Genomic DNA, 20,872 nt, shown 5'->3' with positions numbered 1-20,872 from the left:
GGTACACATTGTCAGTTTTGAATGTCGATATTTCGCAATTATCGATAATTATCAAACCGTCCAGCAACCACAAAACATTTTGTGGTTGCATGATGAATGACAAAAATGAACGGCCACACTAGCAAGCAACAACAAAGCTGTCATTCAAAACTGACAACGTGTACCCAGCTTTAGAATAAATGACGTAGCTATCGTCATTTATTTTTGTCTGGTAAATGACGCAAAATGTTGCCTGTTTTAGCAAATAAATGACGAAACAGCTTCAAATGACGAAAAAGTTGCTAATGTAAATTGGACATAAGCGGTGTTTTATTGTGCGGCTCGTCGCAAAAAATATATATCCCTAGGCCCATTATTACATCCTTTCTGTAGTTAAAATTTGGCCGGTATCGGACAGATAACCCGTTTTTTGCTCTTACATGTTTCTTTTAATAATAAGTGTCAGATAAATTAAAAGGAACTTTGTGTTCCTTTTAAAGTTCAAACTGCGCCCGATAGTATGCTGCACCAAAAGCAAGAAGAAATTGTCAGCAAATTCAAATCAAGGCAATCAGGCAAGGCAGCTTATGTACGCTGGCCTTAAGGCATGGTAGAACAATAAAAGGTAACAGCCACAGTTTATACAGTTGGCCATTCAGCCCAAACTAGTTAGCCCTGACTATTTAGTTTGCTGTCAAATACATAAAATACAAAGGAAATCAAATCACAATAATGAACAATCTATTATGTTTGTTGTCAAATGTTGTTAACAGAACTCTGAATGGCCAACTGTATAAACTGTGGTAACAGCAATACACAGCTGACTGAAGTGGGTTGTAACGTTAGTGTCAAATTCCATACGACATTTTATATATTTATTTCTATTTCGATGTACATTAGGGCCCGTTCTTACATCTTGTTGTTAATGTCCATTTTAGTTATACCTTACTTTAAGAAAATTAAAGAATAAAGTTCGCATTTAAACTAAATGTAATATTTTGTAAAAATATGGCAATATCAAGCAAAAAAATCTGTATACATAAAAATTTACTCAAATCTGATTGGTTGATTTGAATTTGCTGACAATTTTTTCCTGCTTTTGGTGCAGCATACTATCGGGCGCAGTTTAAATTTGAAAAGGAACACAAAGTTCCTTTTAATTTATCTGACACTTATTATTAAAGGAAACATGTAAGAACCAAAAACGGTTTATCTGTCCGATACCGGCCAAAATTTAACTACAAAAAGGATGTAATAATGGGCCTAGGTGTTTTTTGTTCGCATTCATTTTCTTTTGACATACATATTGAAACAGGCCCTTAAAGCCGAAAACACAACCAATGTTTCAGTAAAGATGGGCTTTCATTTCTGAGAAAAGAGCAAGGGCAACATAGATCGAATTTTTCTTTATTCTTTTATCAGAAATGACGCCCAGGGGCCGGATTCTAGTTCTATAAAAATTTGAAATGAAAAATATTTTCTTTATATTTTTTTTCATTTGACAGTTTTTTCCTTTATAAAGGTTTTCATTTCACTTTTTCATAAAAACAGAATTGAGCCCCAGCTTTTCTGAAACGTTGGATGTCTTTTCGGTTTGAGGCTGACTCCGCAGCTAGCTGATCATAAGCATCCAAAAAACACTCAAAAACATAGCACTGTATAAAGAGTTATCAACACAACACTGATAACAGCTGATTCCGATTATTTGCTATATACGTTGAAACGAAACCTAAACGGCACAATTCTAATAGATTCCAAATAAAACTATTCATTTCCTAATGTCTTCTACCGCAGAAATTGAAGCCCTACTCAAGAAAGCTGTTACCCTTCTACAATCTTCCCATGCCAATTCGGCAACAGAATTAAGATTACTACTCGATGAAGAAATCAAAAAACGTTATGGAGCTGACAAGACTTTGTCGAGTAATATGAGTAAAAAACAGCTGGACGACGAAGCAAACTTTCCCGGCAGAGCAGTGACACCACCACCTCAACCTGTTGAAACAGAAGAAGTTATCAATCTTGTAAATTCCCCCGCCAAGACCATTTCAGATTCTCCTGATACTATTTCGGATGATGCTGCAAGCGGTGTTGGTGGTGGAGGAGCTGGTGGCGGTATGTTATCGACCACAGCTGAGGATGAGGCCAATCTAAAGGAGTTTGGTGATTTAAATTGTTGCGTTTGCGGTGAAATGATGTTTACAGCCGCAAATCGTTTGATTGAATGTTCACGCTGTGGAGCTCTTTATCATCAGGAATGTCACAAACCACCAATAACCGATGAAGAGGCATCGGAAGATCAAGGCCACAATTGGCAGTGTGATAATTGTACAACCAAACCTACATCCAGTAAAACCAGTGGTCATGTTGTGGTAATACCAGATGAACCAATGCCGCTAATTGCTACCTCAGTGGCTTCAATTAAATCAAAGTCATCAGCGACATCATCTCGTTCATCTTCCTCATCGAATTCATCTTCACCATTTTACAAAATGGAACAAGCTACTACCACCGGTACCAGTGGTAAGAGTTCTTCAAAAAGTCACAGTAAAGAAGAACGATCTTCACTGGGTACTAGCAGTAAAATATCTTCTTCATCTCTTACTGCACCAAGTTCGTCGTCTTCTTCATCATCTTCTAAAAAACATTCCTCCTCGTCATCGTCGTCATCAAGCAAAACTAAATCTTCATCGTCTTCTTCTAAACATCATGATAGTAAACGGAAATCAAGTAAATAATTTTATGATGCATGTCTACACAAAAAAACTTTGGAATGGAATTCTGGCAAAAATACTTTGGAATTCCATTTTGACTGGCATTTTTTAGAATTAAGTAATCAATAGCCACCAAGTATACATATGTATTTGTATAAAATATTTTGAAATAATTTTTTTTTTTATAGATTTGTATTTACCATGATTTGTTTATGACACACGTATGTTGGGTAGCAAAGAAAAGGAAATTCATTGTTAGGAAAAAGGACTCTGCATTGATTTCAAACTTTAGGCGAGTGGAACCCAAAGTGGACCGAACCTCCGGCAGTTATTACTACATTGAAGAGGGTTAAATCAACTGAATTAAATTATTTTATTTTTCTCTTTCCAATGAATCAGGAAGTCAAAAAACTTGTTCGCACACTTAAATGAAATTTGAAGATGGAATATATCGGTAAACTCCTTCCGGAGTTGCCCAAAGCTGTAAAAAAGCCACAGACGTAGCCTGGGGGTATGCCCATAAAATAATAAATCAATAAACTCTTCCAAGAAATGTTTTGAAGAATATCATTTATTATTTTCATGTTCTGAACGTATACAACAAGTACAAAAATGTTTAAGTTGAAGTAAAATAAATGTGTTCCGGCGATTATTTTAAATATAATAGATGGTGTGGAGAAAAATAACAAATAATAGACAATAAAGTCGCTATTCGACACTTCAACAGTTTGGCAATATAAAATCTAAATAGAACAATGAGTGAAATGCTTTGAATATATAAAAAATAGTAAAATAAAAATACAATTGTTCGATGAATGAAAAGGAATGCTAAACAACAAACAGTCCACACTGATTTACGATGGTGATCGGTGTACTCGACGTGATTTCTTTACGGTAACCGCAGGTGTTCGTGGACTCTCATCACCACCAGTACCGACTTTACGTACATTAACTCTAGTTACAGGCGTAGAGCTATTCGTTTTACCCAAAGGTGTTGATCTGTTGCTACTGGACATAGTGGCGGCAGCATTTTCTTCGGTTGCCGGTTGTAATGGTTTCTTTTTACGTTTCACATTAACAATGACATTGGCATCCATGCTTACATCTAATTCAAAATTAAATTCATATGTTTTGGTTGGTTTTTTATTTGGTGTTAATTTATCGTTAATGATGGTTTTACCCGAACGCGATGAGGACATTGTAATAGCTGGTGACATACGAATACTGGCCTTGGCATTCATAGGAGTACTTCTTAGACGAGGCGAAGATGTTGAAGATGTATTGTGACCACCGGGTGATGATCTTTTTAATGGTGAACGACGGCTACGATTTTTTGCCGAATTGGTTATGGATCCATTTAGTTTTGTCCGCTTTTTAGGTGAGGGTGATGACTCTGGAGATTTGGATACATCTAAGGATTTTCTTTTCAAAGATGAATTTAATTGAACTGGAGATATGTTCAAGGTACCTTTCGGTGTCGATCTGGGATTACGTTTTGGCGTTAACTTGGGTGTTAGTTTATCTCTTGTCGTTTTAAGATTGGAGCTCTTTGGTTCCTTCTTAATGGGTCTCTTTGCATCAAATACAACATCACCATCATCATCATCGCTGGCATCAATGGCCTCATTTTCGGATTCACTTGACTCCACAGGAGCTGTTTTTTTGGCATTCGATTTCACTGTGGCAGCTTTAGCTTTACTTGTTGAGGGCATTTCTGAATTTTTGGCGCTTGACTTCATTTTGAAATCTAAATCACCAGAATTGGGAAATTTCAATACTTTTAAAGCATTTTGGAATATTTTACGACATTTCTCATAATCCGGTGTGGTATTATATTCCATTTTTGATACATATTTCATATATTCCAATACAGCTTCGGGTACAGCGGACGGGAATATCTTTTTTAAATTCTCTGCAATGCTGGACATAAATTCCTCCTTGGATTTTTGGACTTTTACAGGATTTGCCAATAACTTATCCCTAACCCAAGGCAGTTCCGCACCTAACCACTCAATTAAATTATAACCCAAAATTTCCATATCCGTTCTCATTGTGGGTACGCCCAAGTGCGCATCTCGTGATGTATATTCAATTGTGCCATTGTGCATTTTCTTGGGATCTGGTTTGAAGTCCTTGGTGGTGAAGCGTGAAGCCAAACCAAAGTCCACCAAATATGCTTGATGTTGTTGTTTTGGTCCATAGCCCAGTAAGATATTGGCCGCCTTTAAATCGGCATGTACATAACCGGAACCATGTATAAATTCATAAACATCCAACATTTGGAGAGCCAAACGATAGCAAGTACCCTCTGGAAGTCTACGATCGTTGTTAAGAAAATGTTTGGCCACATCCGAGCCATAACGTGGCATAACAATAAAACGATGTTTAAGGCCATTAATTTCTGCCGAGCCATTACCAACCATATAAGGCATTCCAAAACTTTTGAGTCCATGTTCCTTCTGGAAGCGACGTACATCATCCAATTTTGCATTACGCATATAGAAATGCATTTCAACAAATAAGGGTCCATTGTCATGGGGTTCCTAGGTTGCGACAGAGAACATTCACATAAAATATACCCATGAATCAATCGTTGGCGTTGTTGGTACTTACACATTTTACAACATATTCGTATTTATTTTCTCCTGGCTTGCATGCGGAATAAATTTCCCCAAAACCACCAGTGCCAATTGAAGGTCCTATTTTCCATTCACCTTTCATCATGTCTGTTAAAATTGTACCCTCCTTTATCTTTTCAGGCATGTTGTACAATTTGGATTTTTTCGCCCCTGCAGCGGCTTTTTTGGCGCCTCCAGCCTTTTTCGTTGCGACCTTCGGCATGTTTTATGTTTTTCTGTAACAAAATCTAATTTTTACTTCAAAACTCCTTGTAGGCTTTGTGATGAAATACAAAATGAAAAAAATGAAAAGCGTCGTTTAGCAAATGAATTTTCGTTTTTGTTTGCAAAAAAAATCGACGCTCGCCGTTTTTTGCTGCTCACTTTCAAACTTGTTTTGACATTTTCCGGTGTGTTACTACTTTACAGTGAATGGTTTATTGTGGCAAAGACATAGAACTGTAAAGATTGGACATAGTGCACAAAGACATAAAATATAACAAGATGGGACATTTGCATTGCTACTATACATCGGCAGATGGCGCTGGAGGTCTAACATAATGTTATGTTCCAATATGGTGACATAAAATTATGTTATACTTGTTTTTGTTGCCGTCTTGTTCTGTTAGTTGTCTGTTATACACAAACACCCTCTATGGTTTAATAGTGAAATTGAACTGCATTATGCACTATGTCCAATCTTTACAGTTCTATGTCTTTGTAGTGCATAATGCAGTTCAATTTTACTATTATACCATAGAGGGTGTTTGTGTATAACAGACAACTAACAGAACACGACGGCAACAAAAACAAGTATAACATAATTTTATGTCACCATATTGGAACATAACATTATGTTAGACCTCCAGCGCCATCTGCCGATGTATAGTAACAATGTAAATGTCCCATCTTGTTATATTTTATGTCTTTGATTGTGGCAAAGACATAAAATATAACAAGATGGGACATTTACATTGCTACTATACATCGGTAGATGGTTCTGGAGGTCTTACATAATGTTATGTTCCAATATTGCCACAATCAAAGACATAGAACTGTAAAGATTGGACATAGTGCATAATGCAGTTCAATTTTGCTATTAAACCATAGAGGGTGTTTGTGTATAACATACAACTAACAGAACACGGCGGCAAAAAAACAAGTATAACATAATTTTATGTCACCATATTGGAACATAACATTATGTTAGACCTCCAGCACCATCTGCCGATGTATAGTAGCAATGTAAATGTCACATCTTGTTATATTTTATGTCTTTGATTGTGGCAAAGACATAAATACAACTAAGACTAGACAAAATGCATGCAACAAAAAATGTTTACGAAACTTTGTATAGAAACATTACCCTTAACAGGTTGCAGTCATGGTATAAGTAAAGAGGTAGATTTAAATGAAAAAAATCTATAGAACCCTTGTTTTTCCTGAATTCCTAAAACTTCGAAATTAAGCAACAAGTGGGTTTGTTTACAACACCAATTTTGAGCATTTTATAAAAATCGCGAAAAATGAATGAAGGACCAATGTTTCTCCGCATAATCAAGTTGTGGCTATGATAAAATGTTTGTTTCAATGGTAACCTGACGAATTATTTCCATACAAATGTTGAAAAATAATTTTAAAAATCATTGAATTCGATTGTTTTTAAAATTGTTTGACATATTATTCAAACACCACACACACATACACAGTTTGTGTATATTGTTTTGAAGTTTTAGGAATACTGGAATGAAAAAATTTAAATTGACATAAAGCTTTGGCTAACCTTTTTTATTAAACCATGGTTGCAGTTAATTCAAAATCGCAAGCAAGGAGGAACATTTCATGTAATGGTATCAGAAACGAAATTTATGAATCCAAGGATCTATTCAAGAATAATTCTATGTCAATTGGATCGGTAAATTCGGTTAAATACGTAAAAATGTATAAAAGAAAAAAATGTTATATCACCATATCGTAATATAACATTATGTTAAATTCAAAAGCCATTCACTGAAGAATGATAGTAAAAAAATGTCTTATCTTCCCCTTAGAAAATCGAGTCTTCGAAGACATATTCGTGCACGATTCGTTAACGAAATTTCCGAAATTGTCATGAACGACAAGTTGAATGACAATGTCTTGCAGTGTGTCTTGGCAAAGAACCCAAGAAATTTTTCAAAAAAGCGAACTTTTAAATTTATTACCACTTTTATGACGAATAGGTGACAATTTGCAAGACATTGTCTTGCAATGTGTCGTGCAAAACAAAAAAAAAAACGATACCAATTCAAAACTGTATGAAAGCAGCATGCTATGCAATATTAATAGAAAATTAAAACTATTTTTTTTTTTTTTGTTATTTTCAATTCGGTTCTTGCCTAGCTATTGAATATACATATTAAACGTGTGTTTATATAAATAAAAGTGAATAAATATACAGATTATAAAAGAACGTAAGTAAAACTAAATAATATTTACAACATTTCATTATGTCATCTAAAAGATCTTTGCGGCGAGAAATTTCTCGAAAAAGTCGGGATTATTTAAAAAGAGTTCGAGGAAAACAATTTAATCAAAAAGACTTCTATTAGGCAGAGGACAATAATAATGTTGAAGTTTTGCCAGTTTACAATTTGTACGGAAGAAAAGTTAAAGGAGGTCGAAAATCATTTGCAGACAGAAAAAAAGAAGTAGTATGTATTAATTTTAAACTTAGTATAAGCGTTTCCGAATAAAAATACTTATTATATTTTACAGATCGGTGTCATCAGGAAAATTCTACAATATTCAATTAAAAATATTGATAAAGTTCTGGGAAAAGAAATTATAATGGCATATAATGTTGATGGAATAAAAAACAAGAAACCTTTAAACCAATATGGAAATTTTTTATGCAGCGTCTATGGTAAATACATAATATTATGGGCTTAGTAACAGAATTTATGCATTACTAATTCTCCTTATTACTGTTTTTTTTTCTTTACAGATGCTGTTAAAAGTGAAGGACTCACATACGAAGACTATTTATGTCAACTTAGAAACTCATTAAAACGAATTAAAAACACTATTAACAAAACAAATTCTAGAAAAACATTAACAGAAAACAAAAATTGAAAAATATTACCAATTTTATAATTATTACTATTTGTTTTAATTTTTATTATAACTATGTTACCATTATAATTATTATTAATTATATACTCTTTGAAAAATACAATGTTTGAATTTACTTTATTTACTTTAATTATATTTATATGCATTATTATATATTCAAAAAATTGTTTCTTTTCTTTTTAAATGGGGTTATTGGAGGAACTGCGGTCATTTATCACTGAAGAGAAAATATGGCATTATGTCGTCAACGACTCATTGCATGACAGTGTCTTTAAAACTGTCGTCAACGACTTATTGCAAGACAGTGTCTTTAAAACTGTCGTCAACGACTTATTGCAAGACAGCGCCTGTAAAGTTGTCATCAACGACTATCTGCAAGACAGTGTCATGTACATTGTCACCGATGACAACTTCGCTTACCCTGTCGCCCAAGTTGTCGTGCATGAATAGGCGGACACTTGTGTGAAAATGTCGTCAACAATCCCAAAGGGCTGTCTGCAAAGAGTCGTGAACGAATTGGCTATGTCGTGCACGATTCATCAATGTTGTCTCGAAGACACTTTCTATTGGGTTGTTGTATTTACAGCTGTGTTCAAAATAATAGGAGTGCTCATTCACACCAAGGGAATGGTCGAATTAATGTTTGGTTTACATTCGGCGTCTTTTCGTGATTTCGAAGGCGTTTCGTGATTTCGCGCGGAATCAAGCAAAAATTATCATGATTTCGCATACAAAAATGAAATCATCTCATTTCGTGATTTCAGCGAAATCAACATCGAAATCGCAGTACACATGATATACAACCCTGTTATTGCCTGAAAAAGTACCAAAAGTTGCAACACTTTTCACGTATCACAATAAACAAGGTAGATGGTCAATTGATGCAACAACAAATTTTAGTATCATTTTATTTAGTACTTTGTCACAATGCTATTTTTCAGTGTGTTATTGTACTTTTTTTAATGGTAATGTTAGAAAAAAGAGCGAATTGTCAAAAATTGATTCCCCATACAAATTTCTTAAAAAATAATGGAACGAAAAAATTACGGAAATTGCAAAAACTGCAGCAAATCAACGTATCGGCTATCGTATTTAGATGATAATGAACATGTTGCTAGTTTCTACTATGCCAAAATTGTACGGCAAAAAACAGGAGAATAGGGTGTTATTCGGCGCTGTTTTTGTTTAAAGAGAAGTGCAAGTCTTGCTAAACTTCGGAGTACGGGAAAGCATTTTTAGCACTAATCGGGAAAACTACTGCAAGTTCTGAACACAACTTTTATCCATCAAAATTTATTATTATGATGTCTCAACGATAAAATCATTTTTTACTTTTTCATTTGTTATTACTTACTATACACAATTAATACGATATATAGATAATTTTACGATAATTTTCGAAATAAAGTTGTAAAGTTCTATATTGTCGTATATTTTTGATGACTAATTCAATTTACAACAACTTGTTTTGAAAATTCATGTTCGATCAGCTACGCATAGGCATCTACCTTGATCATTGTGGTATGTTTGAAATCAACAAAAAAATAAGTGTAAACACCGGGATGTATTTCAGGATTTCGTGAAATCCAGTGGATTTTAGAGCGCAAGTGTAAACTTGGCATAACATGGTTAAACTTATGGGTCATTTAGATATGACTTCATGAGCCGGATTTAGTGCATTATCAAGTTTTATTTGCTAAATCCGGTCAAAATCTACCAGATTTCCCATACAAAAATAAATCCTCGTATTGGGTGGATTTATTTTAAATCCGGCATAAATCCTCGTATACAACTCTGTTTTTTGCAACATGTTGCTAGAAAATACAAAAAGTTGCAAGCTGGGACAAGAAACAAGGTATATGCATCGGTGAATTGCTATTACAAAAATCATTAAAAATGTCAAAATTTGTAAACGATACGAAAAAAATAAATTAGATTTGATATACAAAGATGATTTTAATCAACCAAGACAAATATTTGCAATGTTTAAACGATAAAATAATTCTTTATTTGCTCATTAGTTAGCATTAGTAGCAAATGTGCTAAAATTTTCAATATTAAACAATAAATTTGTAATTTGCCGTATGTTTTTTGAGACGAGTTCAATTTACAACATCTTCTTCTGACATTTCAAATTCGATCGGATGGACTGATGCATCTACCTTGGTAATTGTGCTATGAACAAAAATCAGCTGATTGAAATTTAAATCCTCCAAAAGGTATATCTAAATGCAATGAGATTTGTACTGGATTTATTAAATCCAGTTGAGGATTTATGGCTAGTCTAAATGAGCTGTTACCCATTTTGGTTTATTTTGAATTTATTTAATACCCCGGTTACACTATTGAAGGTTAACCCACTGGGTTTAATAGATCCAGTGGGTTAATCTTTGCTGGTTACACTTAGCTTTTCGTGGGTATAAACTGTCAGCTGATGTTTGTTTACGTATACATACAAAATAACTAATAAAGTCGCGTGTTACACTTTTACAATTTCTCATATGAGATATCGTCCCCTCTTTGCTCATATTGGTATATTTTACACACTGGGATACATTTTTGTATCATGGTATCAATCTTACTTTTTGTTAAAAAAGTGTCTAATGAAAAAAAATAAATAATTTGATGATTTCCAAATAACTTTAGATTTATTAACTCCATAAAATCTCATGCGACCAATCGTAAACGTGTAAAACACGACAAACTCTGTTGCAAAAACAGTTGCAACTTTTGGTACTTTTTGAGTAGAGTTGGATTTTTTTGCACAAATACCGAATACAACACTGTATTTTTGGTGGATTTGTGCCGGATTTAAAATAAACCCAGTCATGAGAGGATTTAATTTTTGTATGGCAAATCTGTAGTGGAATTCTGTAACTCATTTTACGAGTTACCGACAAATGTCGGTAAAATTAAAATGCTTATAATTTCGGTAATTAACGAAAATTTTCGGTAAGTTAACAACCAAACTAAAACTGTTGATAAATCCTACCGATAGCAACAGTGTTGTCAAATTTTACTAATACCTTTCATTCATAATTTTGCGTTTTAATGTTACCGATTTTTGTCGGTAACTCAAAAAATGAGTTACAGAATTCCACTACTGGTCAGATTTGACCAGATTAAGCAATAAATCCTCATAAAGTGGGTTAACCCGGCAAAAAACTGTAGTGTAACCGCACTATAACATTGTTGACATCCCAACAGTTAATTCATCAGCAGAAATGTGGTAATCCGTTTTAAATTATTTACTGTTTACACCAACATTATAAATCGCCTTCAAATTTGTTGTTCAAAAAAATAGGAGTGCGGAAGAAAAAGGACAATAAAAATATTTTTAGTTGAGTTTAAGATCAAAATTGTCTATATTTTAGTTGACAGTGGTGAATCCAATAGATTTTATGAGATTTGATGGCTGTTTGAAAACAAAAGTTCTTTTGGAGGTAGCCTAAAAACAGGTGATTTCCTTGCAGCGATTTTTTCCATAAATTGAGCACTTATTGGGTAACTCAATCAATTTTGTAGACAGAACTTTAGTGATTAGAGTTTTTTGATGCTCTGGCTGTTATCTTGAACAATATATAATGATCGGTATCCCGGAAATTCGTGTATTTTGATCATTGAGCCAAGTTAAAGCCGGTTTCCATTAACTCTTTACGCAAGGATCATTTAAAAAAGTGTATCTATAAGGCATTAATTTCTCGATCAAGTGATGTTTTGAGGTCCTTAGCTTCTTAACTGCACGCAGAATTGATTATATGGTTCATTTTTGAATAATTGGATGATTGGCACATATGAGACATTTTTCAAAACGCTTTGTTGAGAAGGATACTTTAAAGACAAACTTTTGAAGTTGGCCTAAGATTATTTTTATTAGGTTTTGCATCGTAAAAAAAGAGTTTTCTAATGAAACTAACCTAAATGAAGTATTTTTGAGTGAAAAACATAAGTTTATATTGAAAAATATATTACGGCGTATACCAACCATAGTGTAATTCCAACCTGCCTATCACTAAATGGTTCAAAGTACATTTCAACCGTTCACGTTTTAAACATTTTTTGAATAGAATCGAAATTGATTGCATATACATGGTAAGCACCCTAAAGACTTCCAAATATTATTTAGTTGGGGAATAAATTCCTTATAGATACGCTTTTTTTGGCCGATCCTTACCTTAAGGGCTAATGTAAACTGTCTTAAACTTGGATCAAGGATCAAAATACACAAATTTATGGGATACCAATCATTATATATTGTTAGAAATAACATTTATAGCATCAAACAAATCTAATCGTTAAAGCTTTTGTCTACAAAATCCATTGAGTTGCCCGATAAGTGCTCAATTTATGGAAAAAATTTCTGCAAGGACAATCGCCTTTTATCGCTTGTGTTTGCCTATAAAGTGTAGACATGCTATCTCTTACTTACTGAATCATATGGTATTTTGTTTTGATTTTTCATGGCGAATTCCTAGTTTTTTGACGTTTTAGATTCGATCAGCTGGGCTGAGGCATCTACCTTTCTAATTGCACCATGCAAAAAACCATGGTACAATTACTTATTCTAAAGCTACACGCTGAAACTTTCATACGAAACTTTCTCATTATTTTGGCGTTCTTAGGTCGAGTTCCCCATTACAGTAATTTCATAAAATTACTTTTGTATGGATTTCGATCTACGAACGCCAAAATAATGGGAAAGTTTCGTATGAAAGTTTTGCGTGTAACATAAGAGTTAGGTAGATGCCTCAGCCCAGCTGATCGAATCTAAAGTGGGGTACACACGATCAGTTTTGACTGTTTTGCTCAAATTTGCTCAAATAATCGGTTGCTTGCCAGTGTGGCCGTGGCGATAAAAAGAGACAACAAGAAACCATTTGGAGAAAATTTTGACAGTTTACATTACAAAAAAAGTTGCTTTGTTGTAGCAATTCGCCGATGTTTCTACCTAAGTAATTGTACCATGCAAAAAACCATATGATTCGGTAAGTAAGAGATAGCATGTGTTCACTTTATAGACAAACACAAGCGATAAAAAGAGACAACAAGAGACCATTTGGCGAAAATTTTGACAGTTTACATTACAAAAAAAGTTGCTTTATTGTAGCAATTAGCCGATGCATCTACCTTTGTAATTGTACCATGCAACAAACATAAGCCCTGTTCCTTTACGTGCAAGAATCTTCAAGTTTTACAACTTTTTACTCGAAAAGCGTTCCTCTACTTCAGACACTATACAATTCATATGGAAGTAGATTACAATTTTTGCTACTTTTGCCAGTTTTACCATTTTCAAAAGTAAAGGAACAGACCAATAATAGATTTTACATTATTGTGATTTCTTTGCATTTTAAATCACAATAATGTTTTTGACAACAAACATAATAAGGTGGGCTTATTGGCCGACCTTATACTAGACCTTGCAAGAATCCCTTTAGCAGATGAAGCAAAAACATTTCAGCCTGGATTAAATGGGGAGCGGACGAACAAACTCAGTTGGGATTGCATTTAATGAAGAAATTTCATAATCTGTGTTAATGAAATAAAGTTCTTATTATTATTGTTTTACACAAAACAATAAATTCTTTTCATTTTTTGGGATTATTTGCAATGGCTTGCACTTTTATTGCATCTTTGAACTGCATAAAAACACATTCCGAAGAGTGCCTTTAAATTCAATCCAAAGCACTGCATCAAAACACTTGCTTTGGAGGCAAATTGGACTGCATCCTATTCTACCCTAAAGGGTTAGTTGAAATTCGATTTCAAAGGGTTAGTTAAAATGGAGTGCATCTTTCAGTAGTAGTAGTAGTAGTAGTTAGATGCACTTCCAGATCACTTGTACATATGATTTAACTGCATCTTTGGAGGCCATATTTTTGCTATGTAAGGAGCCAATCTTTTTGCTGGGTAAGACTATGTTTACATTTACGAAATCCACTCAATTTCATCTGTCAATTCCTTTGTGTATACGTCAAATGAAAACTCATCTGAAATCGATTGGATTTCATTTGACGTTTGAGCAATGGAATTGACAGTTTAAATCGAGTGGATTTCGTAAATGTAAACATAGTATAAGGAGCCAAATACATACGGTCCGTCGAGTGCCGCTTTACAACAACCATAGGAACCAAGTACATACGGTCCGTTGAGCGTCGCGTTACAACAACTTCAAGAACAAACTTGGCATCACTTGTGGGCCAAATACATACGGTCCGTTGTGTCGCGCGTCGCGCGTTAAAAACAACAACCACAAGAAAAATGTGTAAGTCATGCCAAATTTGTTCTTGAATTTTTCATGTGGTTGTTGTTACGCGACACGTGGTTGTTGATGAATATGAAAACGTCAAGAACAAACTTTGCATCATTTATGGCCCCGGCACATACGGTCCGTTGTGCGTCGCGTCACGCGTTAGAAACAACAACCACATGAAAAAAGTGTAAAGGGGCAAATACATACGGTCCGTCGTGAGTCGCGTCACGCATAAAAACAACAACCACATTAAAAATGTGCAATGGCCCCGGCACATACGGTCCGTTGTGCGTCGCGTCACGCGTTAGAAACAACAACCACATGAAAAAAGTGTAAAGGGGCAAATACATACGGTCCGTCGTGAGTCGCGTCACGCATAAAAACAACAACCACATTAAAAATGTGCAATGGCCGCAGCACATACGGTCCGTTGTGCGTCGCGTCACGCGTTAGAAACAACAACCACATGAAAAAAGTGTAAAGGGGCAAATACATACGGTCCGTCGTGAGTCGCGTCACGCATAAAAACAACAACCACATTAAAAATGTGCAATGGCCGCGGCACATACGGTCCGTTGTGCGTCGCGTCACGCGTTAAAAACAACAACCACATGAAAAAAGCGTAAGTGATGCCAAGTTTGTTCTTGAAATTTTTATATGGTTGTTGTAACGCGACGCTCAACAGACCGGATGTGCCGGGGCCTTTACACATTTTTAATGTGGTTGTTGTTTTTATGCGTAACGCGACTCTGAACGGACCGTATGTATTTGGCGCTTAACACTTTTTTCGTGTGGTTGTTGTTTTTAACGCGTGGCACGACTCACAACCGAGCGGGTGTGCCGAGCAATTTAAAAGTTGGCCTGTTCCCGTACTTTATAAAGTGGTAAAAGTCGTAAAAGTTGTAAAAGTCGTAAACGATTTTCATATAAATTTTTGGTTTGTTCCAGAACTGCAAGAATCTACTAATTTTTACTATTTTTTCCGATAACATAAAGAGAAAAATGTTATCGTAGTAAAAAATAGTAGATTCTTGCAGGTTCTGGAACAGAGCATTTGTGTACGGGAACGCAAAATGTGTAATAGGCCGTTTATATATAACAAGGTTAACCCAGTGGGTCTGGGTTTCAAATGTCATTTCCATTGTATATACTTCAAACAAATCCTCATAAAGAAGGTTAACCCTGCAAAAAACTATAATATAAACGCCGTATAAAAGTGGTAAAAATTGTAAAAACTTTTTAGTTCTGGAACAGAGCTAGTGATTTTAAATTTTTTTCGAATTTTCCCCAATTCATTTTTCTTTTCTATTGCGTGCAAAGTAAACTGATAACATACAAAACGTGCTGCCATTTATCGATAAATTCGATAACTCTGCTATTCACGGAGAATTAATAACTTCCCTAATTTATCTAGCGTCTCATTTCTTTTCCATTTTATTTTCTCATTCTTCATTCGTAAAAAGAAATTCGTGTCGTTCGGAGGTGTTGTGACCATCAAAGAAAATAACTCGTAAAACTTGAAAAAATATATACATATATTCATTCCAGTTAATAATATATAAATAAACAAAAGCAAATATCAAAAATGGTAAATTCCAAATAAAAAATAAGAAAACTTTTGAAGGCAATAACACGTATCGAAGGCAAATAGAAGATATCATTGTGTCAATGTACGGACGATTGTGTTTTAAGAAAATTTGTGGTGCTTGGGTATTGAGAGCGTGCGTGCGTGGAAGTACAAGGGGCAAACAGCAGTATTACAAAAGCAAAGCAAAATTAAGTTACTTAATTTTGGAAATATGTTAAAAATAATCTTGTTGTATACCATAAATGATGAAATTTGTGGCAAATGCCGAGTGTAGATCGTTTTTAACCTCACTTTTGAATCTGTTCGACTCCAAACGCAATGATATGTATTCTATTTCCTTTCCTACGTTGTTTTCGGTTTAAAGCTAAATTTGTGATGTGTATATTAACATTAATTTTATTATGCTTTGAAGGCTGGAGGTAAAGCTGGTAAAGATTCAGGAAAAGCAAAAGCCAAAGCAGTTTCACGTTCGGCCCGTGCTGGTTTACAGGTAAGATAAATAGTAAAAAAGTTGCGCGCGTTGTAATAACAAAAATGCGAGGCAAACATCGAAAAATTTTCCCGCCATTTTTACTTTGTGTATGTATGGGGTGGGTTAATGTTTTGAATTTTCCCAGCATTTTTCTTTTTTACATTTGAAATGAGAATTTAAAAATATTAAAAATGTCTTTTGGTTTTCTTTTCTAGTTTCCTGTTGGTCGTATCCATCGTCACCTGAAAAGTCGCACAACATCTCATGGACGCGTAGGTGCCACCGCCGCTGTTTATTCTGCTGCAATTCTGGAATATTTAACAGCAGAAGTAAGTACATGTAGAAAGTAGAATCTAATGTTAGTACAGCCCCCAAAAACACTTCATGGAAAGAAAATGCTGTGTTTGCTTTAAACAACTCAAATACAGTTTTCCTAGATTTTCTTTTGGTCGCTAGTTGCCTTTACGCGCCAAATGATTTTGGTTGTTGTATTCGTGTTCATTTGTCCTATCGTATCTTCCATCTCTTTCCATCGTTCTGACAACAAACAGCACAACATAATTATCATCAAACTTTGAAGAATGTGTTGTAATGACAATTTTCGTGTTGTGTGTATATGCTGTACATTGCTGTTGTTGTATGTTTTCTTCTGTCAGGGTTTGGCCTGACAGATGGTGGTCTCTTGTTTTGTTCTTTCGTTCGTACCTTTTGTAGCGTCATTTGCCCGCCATTTTTGTATGTATTTTTTGTGTGTACTTTTTGATAAAATAAAAGAGTTACCACATCGTATACTATTGACTGTGGCCATTGTTTGGTATTTCCTTCAATTATTTAAATAAGGTATAAACAACTGTTACATAAAGATTCAGTCTGTTCCAGTACTTTATTAAGGAGTAGTTTACACTATCTGTCAATGTCATATGACACGAAATAAAAACATTAAATATTTACCCACGCAGGTAATGTGAATACGCATTCTTATTACATTTTTGCTGGTGTGGACGCACAAAGTAAATGGCGTAAAGAAAATCCCCAATATTGTACATATTAGCGACTATATAAGATGGAAAATTGCATGTCATGACATTTAAATATAGTGTAAACTACCCCTAAGTTGCAAAACTTACAAAATTGTAAAAGTAGTGAACGACTCCCATATAGATTATGCTGTGTTTTGGTTCTGGTGCTTTAGTTCTGGAACACAACTATTATATATGGACTGTACATAAACATCACTTTCAACGGTCACGTAAAGCTGTTCAAGTGGTGTCTTAAGACACGTTCGGGGGCTCGACAATAAAAAGTAGGTCCCACATCAATGAGGTAAAACTAAACGGTGCGCATTCACTGCTATGACAGAAGTTTCCCACAACAGATATCCGTCTCTTGCAATTTTTTGGGGTGATCGAAATATTGTATGTAAAAAACTGGAAATATTTCAAATAGTCAACGTTAAGTAGTCAAACGCAAGTGAAGTACTTCCATCATTTTCACTATGATCCGAGAGTGATTTGACTCCGTAGCCCGCTATTTGTTCCGGGAAGCAGGACACCTTATGGATTGTTATGAAATAAGACGAATGAATTTTTTTTTTTTACATCGAAAGTGCTTTTGTACATAGTCGGCCATCCGTCGCGGATTTTAAATATTCCCTATGGACGGGAAGTATGGGCTTCATCCCAATAAGGCCAGTTGGCTTCTCCATTGTTGAGGAATGTGTGACGAGTGTTTCTGTCGGTGGAAACGTTATGTGGAGATGGGCTCACACAAGAAAAGGGATGGGTTGCAATACAACTTAACCTGCCAGTCCCGAAAAACAAGATGGTTATTTCAGTCGAGATAATTCTAGTGGAAACGAACACATCCATTTGATCATTTAGTCGACTCTTGTTGAATTTTCAACATCTCACTTATTTCTTTCCAAAATAAACTATACTTATTTACTTAATAACTATTTTCAATTCTCATTTTAGGTTTTGGAATTGGCCGGCAATGCATCAAAGGATTTAAAAGTCAAGCGTATCACACCCCGTCATTTGCAATTAGCCATTCGTGGTGATGAAGAATTGGACAGTCTTATTAAGGCAACCATTGCCGGTGGTGGTGTTATCCCACACATTCACAAATCTCTGATCGGCAAAAAAGAAGACAACGTACAAGAGCCGCAAAGAAAAAATACCGTTATTTTATCGCAAGGGTATTAATTTTAATTACATTTTTTAATTTTTATTTCTATTGCTAATAATTATAATGATAATATAAACATAAAATATAAAATTTTATAAATTTCCCCCCTTTTTCACAAATCACACACGAAATAAGATTCAAGAAAAGCTTATGTAATAATTTCAATATTATCTTTGATTATATATAAATACAAAAACACAATGTATGCTTTAAATCTGCCATGATTTTCCTCCGGACCCCCTCTATAAACACTTCAAAATTCGATTATACAAAACTACAGTTAGAACAAAATTCAGAATTGTTTCTACTACAGTTTTTGTTTTTTCGTTTTGGCAATTTTTTTGATGAAGTTCTTCTTTAATTTTAAATTTTATATATAAACAAATTTATTAAATGAAACAAAGCTGTTTTTTACGTTACAAGAATAAGTAAAATCACAAACAAAAATTTAACAAAGAGAAACATGTTTAAATAATTATAAATTTATAAAAACTTAAAGAAGATTTACAAATAATCACACAAACAAATAAAAATTACAAAATTGACTACATTTAGATAAAAACCTTAAATTGTGTATTTTATTTTAATTGGTAACTTCAAAAAATGGAAATTTCTAGCCAAATTGCCTACAAAGGGACATTAATAACAATCATGCCAAAATTACGTCGAACATAATTTTTTCTATAGGAATCAATGACGAAACTACTGAAAACTATGGGGATCATTATTCCACCATTCTGCTTACTAAATGGCATAAAAAGCATAAATTTTTAAAATTATTAATCGATTAAAAAGTGCCTACTTTTTTGATTCCCGTAAAATTTTAGGGGTCGATTATCGATAACAATTACACTGTGCAACACTGGAAATGCAAACAACTTCTAATGGGCATTTTCTGAAAGTACATATTGAGACTACAAAAACCTTAACTGGGTTTTGTGTTCTTAGATCGGGTTTAGATTTTATGGCCTCATCTAAACCGACCTCAAAATGAGCTTTTTTCCAGTGATCGGACCTTTATCTCCGAAACTAATAAGAATTTTGCTTTGCATTCTTCAGCAATATTGTAGCCATAAAGTAGTAGAACATATGTGTCAAACAGATGAACTAGGAAAAGCTGCATCTAGCGCATCAAACTCGTTAAAATATAGAAAAGTTAACATAATTTCTGAAATTCTGGTCAGTAACAATTAAACTGTTGGGAGTTGAAACAAGTAACCATTCTAAAAATTTTCCAAATAATGTGACCATCAATTCTTCAGAACATTTTGAAACTCTAAAATGGTTATTTCACGTTGTTTAAGGACTATTTCATAACATACCTTTTACAGAACTTATTTCAAACAATGTTCACACAGGCTGTTTATTCTCATTTTGGGAATTTCAATGAATTATTGAAATATTTACCAAATTGTTGTTGAAAAATTTCCTATTAACATGGCGATAGAGGCATTTTACAACAATACAATGTTCTGAAGAGTTGTGTACTACATTCCAGAGAATATTTTCCCCAAAGGTAACATTAAGAAGAATTTAACATTTTGGGAGATACGCTGCGAAATATACACAAATTACAGAATTTTTAGATATATAAAATTTGAGGCAATAAATGCAGTTTTTCGAGTTCACTATTCCTCCAAATATTTTCTTCTTGCTCTTATCTACAAGTTTGCTGCAGATGTCAAAACAAGATTCGTATTGGTTTCAGAGATACAGCCCCGATTTGTTTTAAAAATTCGATCTTTAACCATGTTTAGATGAGGCCATAAAAACCGAACCCGATCTAAGAAAACAAAACCCAAATATGGTTTTTGCCTATTGGTCCTCTACTTTCATAAAATTCTGGACAGAAGTTGTTTGCTCGCGATTGGCTCAAAAATGTTGCACAGTGTTAACGTTGAGTGGAGTTGCCAAAATTACTTTTTGTATGGCAACCTTCAACTGAAG

General features: G+C 34.3%; 3 protein-coding genes across 3 annotated transcripts; 2 read left to right on the top strand and 1 right to left on the bottom strand.

Moving 5' to 3' along the window:
• The first annotated feature begins 1,633 nt into the window (after window positions 1–1,633).
• IntS12 (integrator complex subunit 12) lies at window positions 1,634–3,435 on the top strand. Its single transcript, XM_073960627.1, has 2 exons — window positions 1,634–2,811; window positions 2,882–3,435. The coding sequence occupies exon 1, from the start codon at window positions 1,758–1,760 to the stop codon at window positions 2,715–2,717; it is 960 nt and encodes a 319-aa protein (XP_073816728.1). The 5' UTR covers window positions 1,634–1,757; the 3' UTR covers window positions 2,718–2,811; window positions 2,882–3,435.
• On the bottom strand, window positions 3,247–5,758 carry ball (nucleosomal histone kinase 1). The gene is made up of 2 exons (XM_073960617.1): window positions 5,307–5,758; window positions 3,247–5,236 (listed from the first exon to the last, which is right to left on the bottom strand). The coding sequence occupies exons 1-2, from the start codon at window positions 5,532–5,534 to the stop codon at window positions 3,548–3,550; spliced, it is 1,917 nt and encodes a 638-aa protein (XP_073816718.1). The 5' UTR covers window positions 5,535–5,758; the 3' UTR covers window positions 3,247–3,547.
• Window positions 5,759–16,120: 10,362 nt separating this feature from the next.
• His2Av (Histone H2A variant) lies at window positions 16,121–19,494 on the top strand. Its single transcript, XM_073960603.1, has 4 exons — window positions 16,121–16,266; window positions 16,679–16,756; window positions 16,954–17,067; window positions 18,712–19,494. Exons 1-4 carry the CDS (start codon window positions 16,264–16,266, stop codon window positions 18,940–18,942), a joined length of 426 nt encoding a protein of 141 aa, XP_073816704.1. The 5' UTR covers window positions 16,121–16,263; the 3' UTR covers window positions 18,943–19,494.
• Window positions 19,495–20,872: the final 1,378 nt, after the last annotated feature.

Source organism: Musca autumnalis, unplaced genomic scaffold, assembly GCF_047663935.1.
Source record: "Musca autumnalis isolate F117 unplaced genomic scaffold, ASM4766393v1 scaffold_1, whole genome shotgun sequence".
NCBI lineage: Eukaryota > Metazoa > Arthropoda > Insecta > Diptera > Muscidae > Musca > Musca autumnalis.
This window is presented reverse-complemented; position numbering and strand designations above follow the sequence as displayed.